The sequence below is a fragment of the Polypterus senegalus genome, chromosome 3, assembly GCF_016835505.1.
Source record: "Polypterus senegalus isolate Bchr_013 chromosome 3, ASM1683550v1, whole genome shotgun sequence".
NCBI lineage: Eukaryota > Metazoa > Chordata > Cladistia > Polypteriformes > Polypteridae > Polypterus > Polypterus senegalus.
Window position 1 is genome coordinate 91578911 of NC_053156.1, and position 25712 is coordinate 91604622.

A 25712-nucleotide genomic window follows, 5' to 3' on the forward strand; every position below is an offset into this window, starting at 1 on the left:
TAAGCGAGAGTTTTGATCACTTTGTAACTAAGTTAAAATTGTAGGTGAAGGGTGTGCTTATGCAAATTCGAGACTGTGTTTGTGGGGGATTGACAGTTAAGGCGGGTGGGGGAGTCACGTCATCATCTCCCCTCCCACCTCATTTCGCTCTGAGCTGAGCTGCGCGGCTAACGCTGTCTTCCGAAGCAACTTCCTCAGACTGCCACCAAATACTCACAGAAAAATCCACAAATTAATACACACGCTATCTCTAGAGTTTCTACACACTGAATCCTCCAGGCACTACTTACAAAAGGTCACATTGACAATCGTGTTACGTTATTTTAAAATCTTTCCTTTTCTTAGCACAAGCACAGCTGAGAAGCTTCGATGCATGTGCTCCATAAGCGTTAAAAATAATGCATTTAATCACACTTTGCATTACAAGCAAGGGAGCTTTGTCAATGCATGATTTCCTGGTACACCGATTACATTGATCAGCGCATCCCAATTCATTTTACCCTCGCACCACCTTAGTTTGAGAAGAAGTATGAAAAAATATGAGGTTAACACAGAAAAACAGATCACCAATTCAAGCTTTATGAATAATAGATTCGCCATCAATAATTGTTTTGGTAAAGCCATCCTCCTTCAATTTTATAATTTTTCCGCCACTAGCCATGATTAAATGAACGGTAAAAAAGTAAGAGCAAAGCGAGGGTGACTTATTTAGGCAGGCATATATATGACAGCAACACTCATGAAAATGTCAATCATGTTACGTTATCATTAAAATGTTTCCTTTTCTTTTCATTACTTCTTTAACACACTACTTCTCGCTGCAGGTAGCGGTATTTTGCTATATATTGTAGCGTCTTCCCAGACGTAATGACGATCCGAGACGGTCACTTGGTTAGTCCCTTCTTTATTAATAAAAAAACGGTTGCTGTTGGCCGCAACCACGCCGAACAGGCAGAACTCAAAAAAAAACAATCTCACAGCGAGAGCGACATGACCGAACCTCTCTCCTGTCTCCACCCTCCTCCTTCCAACCCAGCGCTCCCCGCCTCGGCTCCACCCCATCCCTCCGGAACCTCCTTTACTTTCCACTCTATTACAGTCCATGAGAAATAACAGGGACAACAGAATAAATAACTAAATAATGAAGATATGTATGTGTATATATATGTATATATATGTATGTATGTATGTATGTATGTGTGTGTGTGTGTGTGTGTATATATATGACAGCAGCAATCAAGCTTTGAGAAAACAGTAAAAGGAGGCGTGTCAGGCGTCGTGGTACATTTTCTGATGCAGCTGCGAAAACAACTTCGTGGACGCTGCCGCAAATACACAAAACAATTACTTTGACAATCATGTTACATTATTTTTAAAATGTTTCCTTTTCTTTTTCATAACTTCTTTAACACATGACATGCTGTGAAGCGGGTATTTTGCTATATATATATATACTAGCAGAATACCCAGCGCAGCGAGGAGAAGTAGTGTTAAAGAAGTTATGAAAAGAAAAGCAAACATTTTAAAAATAACGTAAGATGATTGTTAATGTAATTGTTTTGTCATTGATATGAGTGTTGTTGTCATATCTATCTATTTATATATATATATATATATATATATATATATATATATATATATATATATATATATATATATATAGCAAAATAGCTGCGATTGGCAGCGGAGAAGTAAAAAGAAAAGGAAACATTTTAATAATAACGTAACATGATTGACAATGTAATTGTTTTGTAATTGTCATGAGTGTTGCTGGCATATATATATATATATATATATATATATATACACACACACAGACACATATATAAACATATATATACATATAAACATATATACATATATATATATACACATCTATACACATATATATATACAGTTATATATATACATATACACACATACATATATATACATATACATATATATACACATACTGTATATATACACACACACATATATACATACTGTATATACAACATATACATATCTACATATATACTGTATATACACATATATATACAAATCTACATATATATATCTACATATATATATATTAGGGGTGGGACTCGATTAAAAAAATTAATCCAATTAATTAGAGGCTGTGTAAGAATTAATCTTGATTAATCGTATGTAATCGCACGTAAATTTGCCCCAAATCGCAAATTTTTTTTTTATTTAAAACGGTTTTAGTGGGCGACAGAATCAAATAATAGACATGGACATGAATATTGTAAACTGAAGCTGTTTTAATTTCTGAAAAAAAAGCTTTTAAACTGCATTTGAATTCAAAACAGAAAAAAAATATCATCCCTGGTTAAAATTGGGCAGACTTAAAAATAAAGTGGTAGTTTAAGTACTTTAAGTACATTTTCAGAATAGTATTGTCTTTAAATAATAATAACCAAAATTTCACCATAAAGTGCAGTTTTTCTTCTTAAAAAAATAAGTCAGAAACATAAAAGGTAATTTGACCAGCTTACTCTTTAAACTCTGAGTAACATTAGCCAAAATTATTTTGTACATTAGGCTAAAACAGTGTGATCATTGAACATTTTGTAATTAGATGTATTTAGAATTACTAACGGTCACGGAAGTCCAATGATCCCCAGTAAGAGCCACAAAGTCCGCTTTCTGTAATGCATCTAATTTTGCTTGCTTTTCAGTGTGCACAAAACCATGCTTTTATCAAGGCTTCGCTCGGGTAGTCGAAATGATCAGTCGTAGGAACGCGCTTTATTCCGACTCTAACATTTTTGTAGCTGTGATGTGTGCATCAGTGTAATGGATGTACCAGGAAATCATGCATTGACAAAAGTTCCCGTTTGCTTGGAATTGAAAGTGTGATTAAATGCGTTATTTTTAACGCGTTATGGAGTACATGCATCGAAGCTTCTCAACTGTGCTTGTGCTAAGAAAGGGAAAATTTTAAAAATAACGTAACATGATTCTGCGTTAACCTAATATTTTTCATACGTCCCAAACCAAGGAGATGGGAAGGTAAAATGAATCGGTAGCGCGTACATAGTCAGTACATCCCTCTCGAATCGAACCTCGAATGTCGGCGTTAGAGGCTTAAGACTCTACAATTGCGCCACCGCTTATCTATGCTAAAGTATGTATTGTAGATCGGCTATAGATATACATTTACATATATACCCGTGTATCGTAGTGGAGAAGTAGAAGTTATGAAAAGAAAAGGGAACATTTTAAAAATAACGTAACATGATTGTCAATATACAGTAATTGTTTTGTGAGTGTTATTGAATGTTGCTGTCATCAAGGATTTGATTATCATTATTTCTTTCAATCAGGCTCGTATTTGTACGATGTGTTCAAGTTACATTCCGTGTTTGTCAATCGTTGTAAAGATAAGAGGTTTCATTCATCGATTAGTTCCTTACTGCATCAATAAACAGCTCGTCTTCCTTTTTATCTGTGATGTGACAAACTGCATGCACGGGTTTTTTTTACGCTGTCTTCCTTTAGCGGGACATTGACTTTTTCCACCGTGTGCTTTGTTTCCACAGTAGCTGCATTTATGAATATGCTTATCAGGCGCTTCATATTTTTGCTGCCTTTTCAATTGTGTAATTCGGTTTTGTTCAGCTCTTTGGAACTGTTGCTTTTATCTGTGCACTGCATCAGTTCACGTGAGCCACTCGGTGTACTTGCATCGAAGGTTCCCAGCTGTGCTGGTGCCATCTCGTGCTATGTCCATAGCTTTATTTAATGTTACCTTAGTCCTGGCACTTAAAACTTTCTCTGGCAGTTTCGCTGAGTTTGTGTCAAACACCACCCTGACCATCTCATCTTCCTCTCCATAAGCACAGTCCTTCACCCGTGAATATTTACCCGTGGCAGTTTGCTATTGGATTGCCGCTGATGGATGGCCTTATATGGGCAGGCACTAAATTACAAACGCCAGCGCAGCCTGTCTATGAACTTAATTTAAAGTGTAGGTTTACATCGTGCTTTGTTTCCGAAGTAGCAGAACTCGCTTCTTATTGTTTCGCTGCCTTCTCAATTATATAATGCATGTTTTCTTGAGCGCTTTTTGAGGTCTTCCTGGTTTTCTATGTACTGCGTGATTACGTGGGAGGCGTGATGATGTCACACGAAACTCCGCCCCCACGGCGTTGAAGCTCATCTCCATTACAGTAAATGGAGAAAACTGCTTCCAGTTATGACCATTACGCGTAGAATTTCGATATAAAACCTGTCCAACTTTTGTAAGGAAGCTGTAAGGAATCAACCTGCCAAATTTCAGCCTTCCACCCACACGGGAAGTTGGAGAATTAGTGATGAGTGAGTGAGTGAGTGAGTCAGTGAGTCAGTGAGTGAGTGAGTGAGTGAGTGAGTGAGGGCTTTGCCTTTTATTAGTATAGATCACAGCGACACTCATATATATATATAGATAGATAGAGATATATATATATAGATAGATAGAGATATATATATATAGATAGATATGAGAACAACATATATATATATAGATAGATAGATAGATAGATAGATAGATAGATAGATAGATAGATAGATAGATAGATATGAGAACAACACTCATATCAATGACAAAACAATTACATTAACAACCATGTTACGTTATTTTAAAAATTTTTCCTTTTCTTTTTCGTACCTTCTTTAACACACTACTTCTCCACTGCGAAGCGCGGGTATTCTGCTAGTTAATACATATAAACCACAAAATTCTTTCCACATTTTGAGCTGGATATTTATTTGAATTATTGAAAGTTATTAAGAGTACCATAGTAAGACCAGTTAATACTACTGTCTCTCATCTTTCAGAAGTAAGGTCACTGTTATGGTGAAGTTTGCATATCCCCCTCTCTCTGCAAGACTTTTTTTCCTGGGTACTACAAGGAAAAAAATGATGTGTTAGGTTAACCATGAAAAAAGACATCGTGAAGTATAAGTGATAACAGTGATCTAAGGTCTTATTGTAAAATTTATGGTGTCACAAACAATATCAGGACTTATTATTGAGTGATTACACTCCATGTCAATGGTTGCAAATATCTCCTAATGTCATCATTTTCAGATCTGTAGATTCACAGCAGAAAGAATGATAACATCACTACCCATTCTACCAACTTGGACCCTCCTCTTCCTCCAGGGATGATATAGATAGGAAGTCACTACCCGGAACTCTGCGTCTAAAGAGTCCTCGTATGCTGACAATTTTGATATTTTTGTTGCAATTCACGTTGCCATTTTTTCCACCAGTTATACAGGGTTCACCACTGGGGCCCAATTCTTTATGCTTGCTGTCTTTAATACTACAATGGTTAAATGATAAATGAGTTTAAATTAAGAAACCACCTGTTATTAAGCAAACAGCTTGTCCTCACTATTCAGACTCTAGGAACCTTCATCTCCCTTATTCATAGGAGCTTATAAAGAAATGTAGGATTATTTTGTCGATTAGGTCTCAATTTAAACTGTTCTCTCATCAACAAAAACTTAATTGGGAGAACTACTATAGTTATACAGTAGCAGTTTAAAGCAGTTTAATGTTTGAATTTGAGTTTTCCTCCCAAATCTTCAAAACTTGCAGGTTAGGCTATTGTCAATTGTAAACTCTGAGTATTAGTGTGGGTCTGGCATTTTGAGAGACTGGAACCCACAATAGACTTATCCTAAAAACAGGACTCCAAGAGATAGTACTTATGAGAAACATTATATTCGTCTAATCTCAAAAATGATTCAGAGTGAAAGAAAAACAAGCTGATCAAAATTAGCAATCCAAAGAGTAAGCATCCATGATGCCAAGACACATTGATTCATCTTATGATTGTATGCATATGCATGGTTCTTTAACTTTTAACTGTGTGGTGTTTGGGCTCTTTAAGTCAAGTCAAGTTGGGGAGCATACACTGGTACAGTGCATTGCCGCACCCACTACATGACAAAACAATTCGGGATCCCGGTTTGCAATCCTCCAGACAGATGCACGGTCCAATCTCACCCTCCGGAAATGACCCTCTATCTGCCGCAGCCAGGTGTTATGTGGGTGACCCCTTGGCCTGGTCCAGCCTCTCGGGTCCCCAACAATGAGGATCTTACGAGCCAGATCACCCTCATTCAGGACTCCATGAGCAACCGCTCATTCGACACAAAGTCATACCAACGGTACCCAAGGATTTTCCGAAGAGACACAGTACCAAAGGAGTCCAGTCTTCATCTCCGGTCACTGGAAAGCGTCCATGTCTCGCAACCATACAGCAAGACAGGAAGCACCAGGACTCTAAAGACTTGGCCCTACATCCTTTTGCATAGATATTGGGAGCGCCACACACCCTTTTCCAGCAACCTCATGACACCTCATGCTCTCCCAATCCATCTACTGACTTCATAGGAAGAGTCACCAGAGACATGAATGTCACTGCCAAGGTAAGTAAACCTCTCAACAAGGACAACACTCTCTACGCAAACAGACACACTGCTGATGGCTGTGCCCAAGAGGTCATTAAAGGCCTGGATCTTAGTTTTTATTCAGGACACTCGGACGCCCAGACACTCAGATTCCTCACTCAGTCTCTCGAGCGCCACAATCAGAGCCTTCATTGACTCCGGGAAGCTCATAGCATCGTCAGCAAAGTCAAGATCCATGAGTCTTTCTTCACCAACAGATGTCCCACAGCCGCTGGACCCCATGACATTGCCCAACACCTAGTCCATACAAACACTGAACACAGTAGGAGCAAGAACACACCCCTGACAATTTACAGAATCAAATGGGAAAAACGCAGAGGTCCTGCCTCCACTCTGCATAGCACTCACAGTACTAGTGTGCAGGCCGACCATGATATCCAGCCACCTCGAGGGGATCCCCCGTACCCTCAGGATGTCCCACAGGGCAGCTCGATCAACTGAGTTGAACGCTTTACGAAAATCGACAAAGGCTGCAAAGAAACTCTGCCGATATTTGCATTTGCGCTCCATGAGAAACTTCAGTGCCAGGATGCGGTCGATGGTAGACTTTTTAGGCGTAAAACCAGACTGTTCTGGTCGCTGGTAGGTGAGTAAGTGAGCATGAATCCTATTGAGGACGACTCTAGCAAGGACCTTACCCGGCACCGAGAGCAGTGTTATCCCCCTGCGATCACCCTTCCCTTTCCAGATTGGGAAGACAAGTCCCATTTTCCAGTCAGTTGGGATGATGCCAGTCTCCCAAATGGAAGCAAAGACCGCTTGCAATGCCAGGAGGACAACCTTACCACCAGCCTGAAGAAGTTCACACCGGATACCACAGACCCCTGCAGCCTTTCCCCCCATCAGCTGGTTCACCACCTGTGAATTCTCAGTGAGACTGGGTGGTTCACAGCTAATCGGAGGATCAGCCTCAAGAACCATGGACCCAGAGATATCCAACGTCCAAGCCGGAGGATCAGCTTTGAACAACTGCTCAAAGTAGCCAGCCCAGCGGGTCACAACTGCAATGTCATCCGTAAGGACCGTTCCATCAGCCGCCCTGACTGCGACTCTCCGAGGAACAGATTCAGATGTGCGTAATGTGTCGATTCCTCTGTAAGTAGGACGTGGGTCGCTAGACCACAGATGGTATGTCACTTGCTCACAGATTCCTTTAAGAAACGCCTCTTTATCTGCCCTCAGAGCCCTCGCAGCCGTCCTTCTCAGTTCCCAGTACAGACCACAGTTGCCATTGAGTCGTGCGCTGGGCGTGCCAGAATCCATCGAGGAAGAAAACAGAAAAATATTATTTGTACAAATTCTTAATTTATCTATCCTTTCCTAAATAATTAAATGGCAGGCTATTTCGTATCAGTGCAATACGCTGCTTGTTAAAACAGATGACCTCCGCTCTTACATGCACGTAGTGCTGCATGGGCATTATGAACTATCGTATATCTGTTCAAGTTCTATTTGAATTTTAAATATAAGTAATTTTTATTTAATCGACAGAAATATCTTTGGTAGGAATGTAAGTTAAATTTGATCATCATTGCATACATTTTTCTTCACCATAGAAATGTAAAGACTAAATTCAACTTCAATTCATTCCTACCAAAGATATTTCTGTCGACTAAATAGAACCTACTTATATCCAAATAGAACTTGAATAGATATATTTTTTCAAATCTGAGCGCGCATTTTAGATCGACTTAACGCACACTACATCGAGCTCCTTGCTATTGTGCTCTGGCCTGCCTGCCTCAATAAGTCACCGTCGCTTCGCTCTTACTTTTTTACCGTTCATTTAATCATGGGCCTCTCTACAGTTCTGTTTATTTTCGGGTTGTAATGTTCATTAAATTTACGTATCATCTGGTCCATTGGCGGACCGTGCATCTCACACCTAAGCCTTCAGTACTGCTCTGTCTGAATCAACCCGCCTCTCAAAAACTAATTTATGGTTATAAAAACCATCTTAATATGCAGAAATACAGTATAAAGAGCCGCTGCATAGCAGATAGATAACACCTGTAGCCACAATAAATGCCTTCATTGAATAGACAAACCGGGGTGAATAAGTTCCTTTCTACTGCAGCCACAGCGGCGACACACATAAAAAACATCAATAATAACTCATAAATTTGCAATATTATTTAGGAAAATCGCAACATTTTACTCACCAAAAATTTGGATTATTTGTAAACAAAATCCATCCTCCTCTCTTTCCTCAAAAACAGTTCAATCACTCTGTCGTACGGATTATCTGTGCACCTCAGTTCCATCAAAAAGTCCCTTTCTATCGCCATCAAAGCTAATGCTGAAAATCGAACCTGCGGCTTCTATCCAATCAATGGGTCTGAATACGGTGACGTCGCTGTACGCCTGCTAGAGGGCCGTACTGACACCAACTCAAAATCTGATTTGGTTGAAGCAACAAGTTAATCGACATTTATTCTGTGTTAGAGTGCCTGCACAATGGATTGTGAAGTCCTCTCTGAAGTCTATTACAGTATATGGACGAAAAAATAGGTTCCAGTTATGACCATTACGCGTAGAATTTCGAAATGAAACCTGCACAACTTTTGTAAGTAAGCTGTAAGGAATGAGCCTGCCAAATTTCAGCCTTCTACCTACATGGGAAGTAGGAGAATTAGTGATGAGTCAGTCAGTCAGTCAGTCAGTGAGGGCTTTGCCTTTTATTAGCATAATTTTCTCTGTTTGATATTCATTGGAGTTTCCATTTTCTGTAATTGTTTGCATGGTGTTATAATTTTTCTCACTAGATAAAAAGGAAAACAACATTAGCTCCATATTAAACAAAAAATAAAGTTAGTGATAAATTAACCAATGGAAGGCCTTGATTAATTAATCAGTTAAAACAAAACCCAGGAATAGGCAAACAAAAATGAAAGGAAAACTGACTGCTTGAAGAAAGAGAGATCCTGAAACTAACTAATTAAAAAGCGTGAGAAATAACCAAAGTCAAGACTCATAACACAGCTAAAAATACTGAGTTGTGATCATCTGCTTTCTTTATTTTTTTATCTTTCCTTTGGCTTATAGCAAAACTTAAATGTGAAGAAAGAGGTTTTGAAGGCCAAGGAATATATTTCTTATTTTTGTTTTTTGGTTCTCCTGTGACTGTGATTTTATTTCTCCATGGGTAGGAAGAAATTCTTATGACGGTTGCTTAGAAGTTGTTAGTGAAAGACAAAGTGACATCACCGGGTAAAAGGCATTTTATAAATGTTACTGTTGTCTGAGATTGCAAATACAATTTAAAAAGACTTGACATTCTGATTTGTCTTTACTTGTTTTTCTGGTGAACGATTTCCTGCATGTGTTTTACTGACTAAGAATTTTGGTTAGGTGTTTTGAGGTTAGACATCGCTGTTTGTTGACAATTTGTTTTTAGACGTAGCTTAGCTTGGCTTTTTGACTACATTTTATCTTGTGATGTTTCATTTGAAAAACATGAATTATCCACTCAACAAAGGGGAAAAATCCCAACACAAAAGATTCTCCAAAAAATAGGGAAAAACCCAAAATAAGAGAGTTATTCAGTTATAAGAAATTCTGAAAAACACAATTTATAATTAAATAACCTTAATCATTACCTTATTTCATACAAAAATTATAGAAAACCTTAGAGAAGAATGTGATACCTGATGCAACTGCAATTTCCCTTAAGTCAAGGTACACCAACACACGACCACATAACAATAGACTACTGTCCTGTCTGATCCATTGCAGTATCAGCCTTCACCAACCGTAATCTGGTGGGCTAATTTTATCAAATACTTCATTAAAAAAAATCAAAAAATTAGAAGCTTTCTGACAAAAATGATATTTTTGTCTTTTCCCAACTCAGTCTTCATACAGGCTTCTCAAGACCTCATCCAGGACCTAACTCTCTCAGTCTAGTCACTCAGACCATAGTCCAAGCTACTTTACAGGCAAAGGTGCCTTTGCATAGGACATCAAAAGAGAGGCAAAGACAAAGTGTAAGAAACCCTATGCCCGAGCCTAGCGATCATATTGGGGTTTGGGTATGGCTTTAAATCTGAAGCTCAGGAGGCAGTCCCATAAGCAGCACACCTGCCATATTTGGTGGTACCTCCTCATTTGGATCAATAAACAGAAGAGAAGGGAACAGGCAAAATGAAATAGGATAATTAAGAAATAAAATACTATTTGAAAGTAATTAAGACAAACAATTTCAACAGAAAAAAACAATTTACAAAGAACAACAATTAGATGACAACAAACAAAACTAAACCCAGGAACAGACCCCAAGTAGAATCATGTTTACATTTCTGGATTTAATTGATGCCAACATTTTGGATATGTGGTTATTATTATCCTGCATGTTTGTTTAGCACATAGTATATGTCATGTGCTCTGTGGCATCATTGCGACCATGTTATCTAAGATAGTACTAACATCAAGATACGTTCAAACTTTGTTGTGAAATAATGAGATTCAGTGAAAAAAGTCTTTTCTATGCAAATTTTTGGTTAGATTCTGGTTAGAGTTTTGTAGTTTTGCTTATAACTCTAAATTTTATGATCTCTTTGAATTACGATACACCATCTCTTAACTTTCATTGGTACTGCCGTTGGTTTTGTTTTCTGTAACAAGCCTAAAATGTCTGCCATTTGACAGTAAAATTTGCATGCATCTGAACTTTCATTGTAGCTCCCGATGATCAGAAGAAGCACCAAATTCTAGCAGTGGCTCCATTTACCACAAACTTATGCATAAATAAAAACATACTCAGGAAAATATTAAGCATAGAGCTGAATTCTCAAATGTCATTGCATTACAACAAAAACAACAACATTTATTTCTATAGCACATTTTTATACACAGAGAGCAACTCAAAGTGCTTTACAAAATGTCAAAGAAAATAGTTACAAGAAAAGAAAAACAAGTTAAATTAGGAAAGAATAATAATGAATAAGTAACAAAAAAATAAATCAAAACAGCCTTACATAACATAGATATATAATTAGTGGAAAAGTACTGTATTATTATTCTGTTTCTCTAAAGATGATTACCAATGATAAGGCCAGCTGAGCGGGAGAAGAAAAAAAAAAAAACTCCAAAGGTCTGCAGGTATTCCAAGGCCAAAAGACCACCCAGCCCAACTGAGCTTTCTGCTTAACATAAATGTCCTCCTCATCAATTCCAGACTTGTTCCCATAGGATTTGCCACATTAGGTCTCGTGGACAGCTGGAGCACCCACCTTCCTTCGAGCATCACAGGAGGCTGTACAGTGCCTTAAGCAGGTACTAGTGATGCAAGACAACACCACAAGGAACACTTAAACTCCAAATATTCTTCAATTCTTTAGACTTTTTGTCCTGTGTTCCCATTAATTAAAAACGTAAGTGCAGTTTAAGGGAGAAAAGTTGATTCTTAAAAACGTTGTATGAAGTAAAAGTTCAGAGGACAGGATGTCAATTGCAGGGACTACCTTCAGATGCTACAGCTCATTAACATATGTAAAAACAAAATGCAGGGATTATGCTGAACAAAAAGCTTTGGTGTGAAATTAAGCAAGAAAGCAGGCCTCTAGATATAGTCAAACGTGCAACACATATGAATACTCCAAAGAGACTCAAATAAAAATGTATCTGAATTTCATAAAATATTCTCATTTATAGGACAATGCAAAATCATGAGAAATTAGATAATTATTGTTTTTGAGTTGATGCTGCTTAAATGATCTGATCAAATTAAACGCACATTTAAAGGAGAGCTTAGCCAAAAGATGTCCCTATTGGAATCCACTAAGATTTGAGCACATATAAATCAAATATTTGCTTGTATTGTCTAATTGAACAAACTACGTCTGTTCTAAATATTTCATGAGATAACATTACCTTAGAATTTTATTACAAAAATGTGCAAAACACATAACATGTACTCCCACTAATGAAGTTGTATTGCCCCCTATAGATCCAAAAAAATCTCATCAACAGTGCAGTTTTCCATTATGCCTCTTATTTTCCTAGGTTATTAAAAAATACTTTCATTGCAGTGCTGGAAATAGGTTCGATGCTACATGTCTTATTTTTTTCTAAATGACCCACTGTACTTTAACTGAGTTAATGCCAATTTTCAGAGGTTTTTATTATTGTTCAAATAAATATACAGAAACTTAAACTACTGCACTGCTGTGCCATTCTTCACCTGTCACTTACTGTGTAATTCATTTAAACTACGTGGGCTCCCATTAGAAATTACCCACAGTATGCTTGGGTTTACATTACTGATCATGGGGTGAAAAGGGTGATCATGAACACATTGATCACATTTAGACACTTGCACTGATAAAAGCAGAAGCCTCAATTAACATGAAATGGAGTGGCATTTATTAGAAGAAATTACACCTCCCAAATGCCTAGGTTTATTAGAAAAGCTTTGGTGAACCAGAAAGACGCTGAAAATGTTTCTGCCCACCCATAATTGGTGATATGGGAGAAGTACTATGCTTGCTCAAAGGGAGATGGTGCCACAGAGGAAAAGAAGACCTGGCCCTTTAATAACTAACAGAGATTAGAAATGTAGGGAGACATGAGGTCTGCTAGAAGGAGCACTGGAAGAAAGGAGAGAAGACTTTTTGGGGAGCACTGTTGTCCCCAGAAGCAATTCTGAAGATTGCTGCAGAAGTGCTTCCAACCCTTTACCCACTTAGCCTTTGAGCTTGGAGTCCAGAAGGTGAGATCGTGGCAAAGTTTCATCCAGCAAGGAGGTAGTGTGGCCACTTGTGCAGAGACATGAATGAGGAGACAGCATTGTGTCAAGGCCAGCACCAGGCAAGAATCTGTAGGAGCGCATCTAAAAGGTTGAGGGGTCATTTATATTTTGGTTGAAATATTTCATTTTAAATAAACAGGGAAGTAACACTGAATATCAGCTAAACATTGTTCTATAAATACAGTCAGTTTCTCTATTAAATTAATTGATATTTAATTATCCCTTTATAGTACACTAGCCAACCCGCGGCGTACCATACGCCGTATAATCAGGCCGGTTTTTTAATAATTTTTAAGCACAGGAGAAAATTTTACATTCGCAAAATCGGTAATGTAATAAATCAGCAAGAAAAGCAACATTGTAACAATGCACGGAACGAACCAACACACAATCATCCATGCGGCATAGCGAGGTGGGAGGGGTGTGTGTACAAAGTGCAGGAGCATCTAAATGTGAATTGCTGTATGTAGCGTGTACAACACTTTGCTATGCTGCACGCGGTCGTGCGTTGTAACCGAAAACTCGTTTTTTAAAGATTGCTCACTTCATTGTGTTTTAACCTCAGTTGTAAAGGAATGTTTTAATGATCCCATGGGATACCCCTCGCAAACCGTTTTACACGCTGCATATGGCGATTCACCTCCGAGAAACATGCCTCTATTAACAGTCAACGTGTGGGAGGGGGGTGTGTACAAAGGGTAGGGACGAAAACAGTGGGAGCGTATGAGTCGCACTTAGTGGCAATTCCACGGTTTGCAGCCCGAATGGGGTTCAACGGCTTACCCATGCCTAGACACACGCTCAATCTCATGCATGATTATTTATTGAATGGTAAACACTTCTGGAAAGACACGGTTGTCTAAAACAGGTTAGTGTGAGAATACAACAGTAAGTGAATGAAAAGATGGAACTCTGGAGAGAGCAAAATACAACGCAATAGTGAACCCGCGGCATAACAAACGCCGCATAATTATTTATTGATGGTTGAACACTTCTGGAAAGACACAGGGACACCCTTCGCAAACTGTTCTACACGCCGCATACAGCAATTCACATCTGCGACAAACAAACTGTTTTACACACTGCATACAGCGAATCACATCCGCAACATGATTTTTCCTAGATGGTCCTGTCGCGTCCACCCTCGCACTCGAAGCATACACACTGCCTGCTCACGTGCCCGGTCGCAAGCCGTGTCCAGCCTCGTTCTCGAAGCATACACACCGCCTGGTTATGTGTCCGCTCGCAAGAGAAACTCACGGAGAGCCGTCCACCAGCTGCCTGTGTGTGCCTCTGTCTGTCTCTGGTGCGGCTTTCTCTTGCGCTGCCTCTGTGTGAACCGGTCAGGCACAGAGAAGGTCAGCTGCTGACAGAGCGTCTCGACTGTTGCAGGGCCTGCATTGGTGAAGCAGGTGAGACGGTAATGAAACAGAGGCACAGGGCTTATTGGTTTTTAAAGACTGATTCATTTATTGTGCTTTAACCTCACTTTTAAAGGATTGTTTTAAGGATCCCATGGGATACCCCTCGCAAACCGTTTCACACGCTGCATATGGCGATTCACCTCCGCGAGAAACATGCCTCTATGAACAGTCAACGTAGCTCGGAGGTACATGACATTAACCTGACCTGCTCTGCATGTGGCCTCTACGATAGACGAACATAAATGACGGCATTTTTTCTGTGTCGTCGCATCCGAGTTGGTGGGCGTGGCCCTGTGAGTTGTCGTCGTATCCAATGGTCTTGGAGTTGGTGGGCGTGGCTCCTTCCTGTGTGCACCATAGGTGTCTCACTTGTCGGTGGCTTAGTGAATCCACGCCCCTTCCGGCGTGCTTTTCATGGTTGTCTTGCCTTAGTGAATTATTTATAGTACATAATAATTGCTACGACACATTTACTGAAACTTTACTGAACAAAACCAAACCTTCGCACTACATTCACAAAATGTGTCCTCAAAACCAAACCATTTTTTTATGACTCTTTCGTCCCATCTTTGACACAGTAAAATGTTACCAAGTCAAAATTATGAAAGATTATTCATTATGCCACAGCATGATGTCTTTGGGCAGGGTTAGGCCAGAGGACTTCATTTACATAAGTAATGTTCTCCGATACAATTCAGCAGGCGAAGAATCCTATGGTTTGTTGAATCCAGCCTTGACATGATTCCTCATCTATGTCTGCACAGACCAAGTTTATTGTCTGAAGGAGATTTTCCTGGGCATCAGGGTTTCTGTCATATCCTTTCCAACACCCTGCTGAGAAAAACTCTTCAATGGGATTTAGGAACAGCAGGATACAATGGAAGAAAAAAATTTACAAAACACTGTTTACAGTATTTCACAATCGCTAAGACACATTTCCTGAAACTTTTCAAACTATAAACACAAATCCAAATCTTTACACCACATTCACAAAACCTCTGACTTGTCTGGCAAAATGAAGCAATGCACTGAAAACCACTTTATCTTTTCTCAAAACCAAACACTGCCTACGGATTGCACACAAAGCCAATCAATATATAAACACTAGTGAGCATTCATTACACACTACATCAAAAAAACTGAAAACGTGGCCAGTCTACTGTGGAGATGGTCTTTTGTATGTTGGGATAAAGCATAAGAAACCAACTGCAACAAAAGGCTACAGTAAAGAAAAATGTATTGTTTAGCAATGATGTTTGTTTACAACTTAAAAAGAAAATATACTGCATAAATAATATATAGTATTTGTAGTTTTCTTACAGTAACTCCAAAGAAAGTCATAGAGAAAGCCAAAGGACAAGGAGAAAAAAATCAGACGAAAGGCTCATTTTAGTAAAATGTTGTTAAACAGGAAAATGTTACTAAGCCAAAGTTAAGGTAGAATATTCATTCTGATTCACCATGATGTCTGAGGGCTGCATCAGCCTGTTATGTTTCGGCCAGGGTACTAATGCTGGGGTTCAAATGTCTCTTTTTGACTGATGTGATAATTTTTTTAATGTTAACAATGTTGATCATTTACAGTAGTTTCTTTATGTGTAAGTATCTTTGTCTATGTGCCATGTGTTTTATAAATGGTCAAACAAAAAGCAGGGCTGCCTGTACATCACCATCAAGGGAATGCCATAGGCCCTATAAAGGCTAAGAAAAACCCACAGTCCCTTGCGGTTCATTAACATTGACATTAACATTTGAAGCCATGATATGGGGTTGTTCGATAAGGGAACAACTTTCAAGTATGTAGCTGCCCTTACTCTCAAAATTAAGGATGCAATATCTGTAAGCTGCTGGTAATATTAAGGGACTCACCAATTGTATGGTGTTTTTTCTGCTTTGGCAATCCTCAACTTTACTTTGTATGAAGATTCGCATCACTTTCATATTTATTCTTGAGAAATGCCTAAGTTGAAATTTATTTGCCTATAAATCAGGAAATACTCCCGTCATTTATCTTTTAAGTCCCTGTGTTATGTATGTAAATGTCACAATAGATAGAGAAAGGTTTCTTCAAATGGTTTGACAACTTTTTGTAGCAAATCACACATTGAGGTAAAGGAATATTTTCTTCCTCAACATATGAAAATCCATATTCAAGATACTTGGGGATTGTATTTTCTTAAAGCTGCATTATTTTTCTTTTTTTGAATAGGTGGTTAAGAATTTTGAGCTGTCATCTTCAGCTAAATGAACATTCAATGCTGAAGTGTTACCTCCTGATTTTTTTGTCTTGACTCTCCTTTCTTTTAAGAGGTTAATTTTTCAACCACAGTAAAATTATTCTGCTATAAGAACAACAAACCTGTAATAAATGGTGTTTTATACATGCAGAATTCTGCTTTTTAACTACAGAGTGTCATTCGATTGCAACACACTCAGTGTCAAACACAGATACATAAAGTGCACATGCACAATTTTTGTGTACATGAAGTTAACAATGTGGTGATTATTTATCTCCAAAATTCTTACACATTTTACAATCGTGTTTTCATGCACCAACTGTGAAGTGGCTGACAAACTTTGGGGACCCTTGCTCTACACCATTTTCTGAAGTACTTTTGCATTTTGTGCGTTTCACATCTAATAATCTCTCGTAAACTTTCTTTGTTCTAGTTCAATCTCTTATTGTTTTTATACAGATTTTTTTGAGTGTTTTGTTCCAAGCAAATGAGGCTTACCCTTATATTAAAAAACAAGATTCTCAAACCAGCTTGATTCTATTGAGGGGGTCATTTTACTGTAAATATTTCCCTTATATTGTATATATTACAACAAGCACTGGCAGTTGCATCAAGATCAATACAATGAGCAATACAAGAATTAAAAATGCATTGGGTCAGTGCTGGTAAGCACTGCACAGCATGACATTAGTGTCAGAAGCTTGGACAAGTAGAAGACCAAAACTTGCCGATAGCTGGCATAGTCTGTGTACCATCTTGGCCCACTTGCCTGAGGTAGTGTACCACATTAAGATAAGATGTTGAGCAGGGGATGAGATGGTACCATGATTTGTTGGCACCTTACTATCACGGGGAAGGAGGAAGAGGTGAGGGGATTCAACTTGGATGCTCACACACCACATTGCACTGAATAAAAGTACAGTATTCAACATCCCTGCTTTACCACAGGACAGCACAATGCTCAACACTCATGCTTCTACGCCCTTGTCATTGGCTGTGCAACCGCAGTGGAAGGAGAACACATTACCACCATTCACAGTTTTTGCACCACTGCAAGGAGTTGTGGCAGTTGGTCACTTGAAGATAGGGCTGTGTAATGATGCGTACACCAGCAAAGAAAGGCAGAAACAAGAATGATATCAGCGCTGAGTCAGCAACAGGATGCAGTTTGAATGATGACGATATCACCCAAATGAGCAGCATCAATGCCAGCAGCAGGGGAGACAATGAAAAAGGCCACCCTGCCACAGTTACATATTCACTAATTTGTTTGGCTGAAGTAATTGATTGTTCTAAGGAAAGCAAGCTAACTAAAATAGCAATAAAATGGCCAGTGTCAGTGCTAGCAAACAAAATGCAGTGCTACAACGTATAATAGAGCTCCAATCAGACCTATACCCATGCTTTACTCTGTTTTTGTTTATCTGGGCATTAGAGAGTGCTGATGTATTGAATATTAATTAGATATGTCAGCACTTGACAAAACTACTTCTCTTCTGCTATGACTTAATATATTTTTAAATTATTTAACTTTTTAAAGAGGTTCAGGTTCAGCTATTTTTCTGTTCTCAGCTGTGTTCTATTGGGTGTACTTGTAACAATAAGTTCAAAAATCCTGATTACAGGAATGCAACCAGATTACAGGACTGACCTTAGACAAACTTAAGCAGTGGCAAAAATCATGAAAATGGCCAATTTAGAGGCCATTTTGACTAATGCTGCACATTATGTCGACAAAGCCTTGTCCTGCAGCACCTTTAGCCTCTTGCTGAGTGTGCTATCAGTGGACTCAGAAGCAATCCTGGAGCTACAAGCATGAGACTTTACAATACTGCCTCCCATTCCATCCAACTTTATCCTAGCCAGTTATAACAGACACATTTACAAAAATATTTATTTTGAGGTACTATTCATTACATGTTCACTGTACATACTATGCATTTAGTTGTGGATCACACTTGTGTATTAATTTCCACTTTGTTTATATTTTGTGGATGTCTGTGTGCACTTTATATTATATGTTACTGCTGATGCAAGTAAAACTGCCCAGAGGGATGAATAAAATACTATTTATCTGTCTATCTAATAGATAGACAGACACAGTAGACACACAAGACACAGACTATAGAAATGGAATTCATTTAACACTTCACATTTTCCACAGATGTATTACTAAAAGATCTCTAGATGTCAAGATGTTCACAAAAGCAGGAATGAAACAGTTAAGCTCAGAGCTCAGGCTGGAAAGTATAATATTGTACGGCTGTAATAAACTACACAATGGTAAGTTTAAAGAGCTAGCATAGCATTGTGAAAAACCTACCAGCTCCCACTGCATGGGCCAGTACGGGTCATTAAACACCAATGGGTCCTTGAGTCCTTCTTCAGAGTTAATGACATTGTAGATCTCACTGGGGATCTCATCTTGCCTCTGTACCAGCTCTGCAGGGCAAAGAAGGCAAATGAACTATAAAAAACTTCATCAGAATCATTTTTAAGTAGCTTCAGGATGATTTTTTTTATTTTGTTCTGCATAGAAACACATGTTTTTTTTTGTAGAGTGTAAAATAACACATAAACTGTATAACAGCATTTGCATATGTTTGTACACTTAGATATGGATATTAAACAGATGTGCTGACAAGTAAAGGCAGTATATAATATCACAAGAAATTCATTAATTACAGTTTGTTGTCCCATCTTGATTATTTAATATGATCATTTCATTATGGAAATAAAAAAACAAAACAAAAACATAATGAGAGGTCTGTGACGCTCACCATGATGAGCTGACTAGAAAACAGATGGATTGATAACAATGAAGTATAATATTTTAAATGTTTTGGAAAAATGTATTAACAGGTAAGTGTGCCAAGGAATGACTGGCATCCCATCCTTTTCTACTCGGGGCAGTGTCAGAATTCCTACTTCCATGTTCTCAAGATTAATAAAATAGATTGATGGATCAAAATCTGTATTATTTAAACAGCTATACCAACTAAATAATATTCTGTTTGTGTTTTTAAGTGATAAGGATACACTGAGTACAACAAAAAGTATGCTTTACAGATTAATGTACACTTAGTAGTTGAGGATCCTGGTGGCTGGGCCAGGCCAAAGGGAAGCCCATGTAACACCTGGCTGCAGCAGATGCATGGTCATACCCTCTTTGGGGTTTGAGTTGGGGGTACTGGACCACATGTCTGCCTGGGGGGTTGCCAACCAGGATTCTATGCTTCTTTGTCATGTGGTGGGAGCGGCAACGAGTTGTACCAGTGCATGCTCCCCAACCTGACCTGACCTGACCTAAATAATACCAGTGAAGGTTACTGGGAAGAAAACTGGAGAGCTAACACTGGCTAAATACCAAATGCAAATGATAAAATGTGTTCAGGTAATAATATTAAAACTAATAAACTACTACCATTGTTCAGATGTTTTCAGAAATACTAACTTATATGCTGTTTTAAAACTGAAGGCAAAAAAAACTCTTTCACTTGGTGATAGAGATAAATAATTGATCAGTCACTTTATTTGTTTGCAGTAAAGAAAAGTGTACCAAAAGAGAAGACAATGTCACTTTGTAGTTTGCCATGTACATGGACACATCATAAGACATTTATTGCTGCAACAATATTAATTATTTCTACAGTATTTACTAATCATTATTTACCTGTAATGTCAAGTTTTTTTTCCATTTACAATTTCTCCTGCCAGGTTATAATACATGTATTTGCTGCTCTCTTAAGGTATATAAGATCACAGCTAAAAATAAAAAAGTTGTTTTAGGGATTAGATACAGTAGTATATGTGCAGAGATCACTACTTTGAATACTCTCTGTATATTTCTCACGTACAGCGATTAGTATTCATAATGAGTTCTGGTTAAACACTATCACTGTATAATTCTTCTCATTCTCACATGTTTGCTTGGGTTTTCTCCAGTTACTCCAACTTCCACTCACATCACTCCCATTGGTAACTAAAAATGAGCCGAATATTATCAAATGTGAAGATTATGTACTGCAATGGACCCTTTTCAGTGTTGGTTCCTACCTCATACTGACTGAATGGGCTCTGGCTCACTGCAATCTCGGACTGTAATTACTAAGTTAATGAAATTAGTAAGTGAATGAGTTCATGGTAAATGTTCCTACTAATAAAAGCTCTAATTAGTTTTTTTGACATATTCTAAACTAATTAATCAACGGTGATTCACAACACCAATCCATCTTATTTTACATTGTTTTACACAGTTTAGGCTAAGCATATGCATATTAAATTATAAATTGCCCTGGAAGGGGGCCAACTGGCTGTAAAATGGTGACTTTGTCCATTGTACATGATTGTGGACATTGCATGATTTTATTTTCTTCAAGACTGCTGATAACTGGATTTTTGCCTTCCACTCGTTTATTGTTAATTTTTAGTATCGCCATTCTGATGTTAACAGGAATTTATATTACCATGTCTTGTATTATATTTAACCACTGAGAGTGATTTTGATTTTACTCTTCGTTTCAGATGTGTGTCTATGTATCTAACTGTTATAAGTATTAGGTTTGTTTTAAACAAAAATACCACATCTCAAATACACACAAGAAATAACAAAAACTTCTGGCTTGGCTAAAGATAAGAGAACAGTCACAGTAAGGTACTATAAAGGTGTATTGCTTTAGGTATGGAGGAGCCCCAGTAGCCGTTTTTGACTCACTTCTGCTGAATAATTTCTTTGACTAAAAGCACCCAATGCTAGTGTGACCCATGGGGTGTGTGTGCAGTATTGTTCATAATGGCACTCAGTTTTGTCTTGATTCTCCTCTCTTCAATTACCTCATAACTCAGCCTGCCTTTTTAATCAGGTTGTTGGACTGTCTTTTAACAAGCGGAGATGTAATGCACATAACAAAGAGTCTTATACCAAAACTAAAAAGTTCATAGTCAAGTTGTAGTCAAGAGTATAATCCAACCTGTTACGCAGCTATACCTATATTTTACTTAGTTCTCTTTTTTTTGTTGGTTGCTTTAGCACTAGTTTTCATTTTTGGAAGGTCAAACATTTCAGATGTTGAATACTATGAGCCGCCATCTTTTATAGAATCATGTTGCAATCCATCCATATTGCTATTTGGGCATTTGACCTATAATTCATGTTACATCACAATAATTGTATGTTTGTATTGTCAATTACTGTCCATGATAAAGTTTGTTCTAATGTGCATTCTTTATCACTTGAACTATTTCTTGCATGATTACTATTTTTAATTTCTTGAAGCTGTAAGATACCAAACTATTGTAGGACTTTACTACCCTCTCTAATCAGAAAACTTGCCCTCTGCCTCCAATTTCTTGATACAAAATTAAATATTTTTGTCCTCAAGATTCTAACACAAAACATACAGATAGTGGCAATTACTGCAAAACATACCACCATTACTTACTAATGTTTAGAAAATAAAAGTATGTTTAGGTACTTCCAATATGATTCATATTCTCAACCATGTTTGAATAACTGAGCTGTAAATATCAATTCAGGAACTCAGTCTAAAGTTTGTGTTTTGAAAATCTAAAATATTATTTATGTATGATATGGATTAAACTCTCTACTTTAGAATGAAAAAAGTGATACATTTCTGAATTAAGTAATGAACCAGAAACAAAGAAAAACATTTTGCTAAATAAATCGATAATTGTATAAAAAAAGCATAATCAGTTTAGTGTATATGCCACTTTAATTTTGATATTTGTGGAGTTAAGGGCTCATGCCTCATGAAAAAGGAGCATGTTGATCTTTCCCCCACACGTGCTATCCTTAGCATGTAGGTGCATTGTACAGTTGTTTTAAATGAAAAAAAATATTGTTATATTATTACATTGTATTAGACATATACATGGTGATCTGGATAAGAACAAGACATGAAGAATCATGCCTCTGCATCTGATGTTAAAAAAGATGTACAGTATATTGAATGTTTAAAGTGTTATTGCCCAAAAAAATGATGGGGCTGAAGTGACAGTATTTATTTTTACTACAATATTGCAAGAATTATTCTAAGATTATTTTTTTTCTAAAGTTCTAGGTGAAAGGTTTATAGGTTTTTCAACACAGTTTATAATTATTTCCCTTAGATAATTTATTAATAACAAATGTCACTTTTTTAACATTATTTTGTATGTATTACAGCGCCATATCATTTTTCATGGTTGCCATTTTGTGCCACGGTTGCTAAGATGTGACAGTCTGTTTTTTAGGAGAGTGTCTACTAGAAGTCATGCGTGCAACACTTTAAAAGTCGGCGCCACATTTCACACAATATCCAAGATTTTGGATATGCACCTAAAAGACTTATAGTACATTTTAGTAAAGGAATTCTCGGTTTTGACTAATGGTGAATTAGTTTTGACTTTGTTTTCAGTTCAGCATTTAGATTTTGATAAATATTCTTTTTGACTTTTCAATTTTGACCCTTGCCTGTTTCTTTGACCATCATTTCATCTTTTGGTTAACTGGTTCTCTTTAGGTTTTATGTCGCATTAATCAAAGTTTAACTTAATATATACATATTTACATATTGTATATTTTAATTTTACTTAGTTAGGAATTAATGGTACTGGTAGAAGCATATTATATCTTAAACTGATAATATTCTTTTTATCCTGTGAAAAAGAGGAGTGATTTAATTATTTTCTAACTCCTCCACTATATCTCTAATGGGGAGCTGGATTTTTGGAAGGTTAGAGGACACATATTATTAAACAATTAGAAAATGTGAAGCCAGAATTTTTAGTAATGTACGTTAGAATAGAAAAACTGAGTTTTTAATACTAATCAATTTTTAGAACCTTCAATTTTCAAGTATAGTCTAAAAATATATAGTGAAATGATTTTGATATGTATTATTATTGTTATTTTCACAGCTTGCAAGTTTCATGGTACCTGTTCAAAGCTGCTTGCAACATTTTAGCCCATTTGCATGTTTGAATCAGAAGATAAAAACATTTGGAACTAAAAACCCAAATCATTATTTTCATTTTACTGTATATTTTGCAGATGTATTTATCCAAAGCAATTTATATTTGGAGCATAAAAAGTTTAAGGGAATCAGGTCACACAGTTCATTTTGGTAGCAACTCAACCAGCAGCTTAGTGGTATAATATCCAATGCCCTAGCCATCTTCCTACAAGCCTCACCTGATATTATATGAACGACTCTTCTTGTTATATTAAGCTGAATGGCCTACACTCAGACTTTTCTTTTCTAACTTATAATTGCTTTCATTTCAACTGCTGACTTGTTGGAATCTTCTGACTATTCCCCTTGTTAATAAATTTCATGGCATAGTCTAAGCCCTAACCTTTCCTTGAAGTCCCCAGTTCTTTCTGGTTTTTCAACTTCTACCTTTTCCACCTCACCCAACTTTCTTGTCTTAATTGTGATTCCACTTCAGTTTCTAGCATGTCTGGTCCTTTGTTATTATTTCCACTGCTTTCTCATTCCATTTCAAACTGTTCTAAATTTCCCAATCTTATCATGCACAGTTAAACCTCAATGCATTCCTGCATCTCACTTTGATGTCTTCCACAGTAATATTCCATTTTTATCCTTAATGTACTTGCAATTTTTCTGCATCCATTTTGCAATTTTGTGCCAGTACCTTTACACAAGCATACATTACCCCTATTTTGCCTTGTTTTCTAATGACTCAAGATTAGCACATTCTACTAAGCCACCAACTCTCCAAATCCTCAACTATTCTTTTCATTTTGTTGTTGAGTGAATGGTACTTTCCACTGATTTCAATAGAATGGAATGTCTTTTTTTCTTTGCTTTTACTTTTCTCTCTCTTCCAGCTTCCTTATTTATTATATCCCCATAAGCCACATTTATTTCTCAAACGTTTATGCATATACTTGATATTCGATCAATCATTCCTTCCAGCATTATATGTGTCAATGCACTCTGTGTCTGTGTTATATTTGCTTTCTGCTTTACTTTCCAGCTTTCATTTTCTCTCTGAACTCTTCTGGGTTACCATTTATGTATTGTTTTCTTAACTTTGTCAGTCCTAATCCATAATTAACAAAATGATCCTTGCTAAGTATTTCTGCTACAAGTATTACACATTAAACTAATATCATTTGCATGGGTTCTTATTTTAGTATATTTGATATTCCAAACATGATGGTTTCTTTTCAAAGCACACCAGACTAATTAGCTTCCAAAGAATTTGCCCTACACAAGAAGAAACAAAACCCTGTTTAATGGCATAGAGAGAAACAGAAATGAATAGTTTAACAATTAAGAATGAAATTAAAGAGATATCCTATTTTGTCAGGTACTTTTTTTGTACTGAAGTAGGCATTTGTTCCTTTCTTTATTATTTCATTATCTATGGTTGGTATTAAAACAGACTTCTTATCCAGCAGTGACCTTTCCCGTTAAGTGAAAAGAAAAAGAATGCGGACAATGTGTGCTGACTCTTTGAGGTGACTCATATTTTTATCAGCCTCTAGCAACAATGTATAATGGTTGCAACTGACATGAATCTTTGGAACTAAGATTAAAAGACAAGTATCACTTGAGGGTTCAAAAATTTACCTTTGTCACAGAAAGCACTGTATCGTGTAGAATTATCTATGTTACATTTTTAATGTTAGGCTAAAAGGACAGAATTAAAAAAAAAAGTACAATTGCGATTAATTTGATGGTTTAACTATTTTAAACTTTAATAACCAATGCTTAATGTGACAATTCATTCATGAGGGAGAATTGAACAGTTCAGTTATCAATTAGAGTAAATAAATGTTGGTGTTAACAATTATTAATG

At 37.1% G+C, this 25712-nt stretch overlaps 1 protein-coding gene across 1 annotated transcript in view; it reads right to left on the reverse strand.

Moving 5' to 3' along the window:
• The window catches only part of LOC120526580 (neuroendocrine convertase 1-like), a 672113-nt gene that overhangs the window by 98384 nt on the left and 548017 nt on the right, over window positions 1–25712 (reverse strand). The window contains exon 5 of the mRNA XM_039749744.1: window positions 19207–19325. Within this exon, the coding sequence (XP_039605678.1) occupies window positions 19207–19325 (119 nt within the window). The remainder of the gene's footprint in view (window positions 1–19206; window positions 19326–25712) is intronic.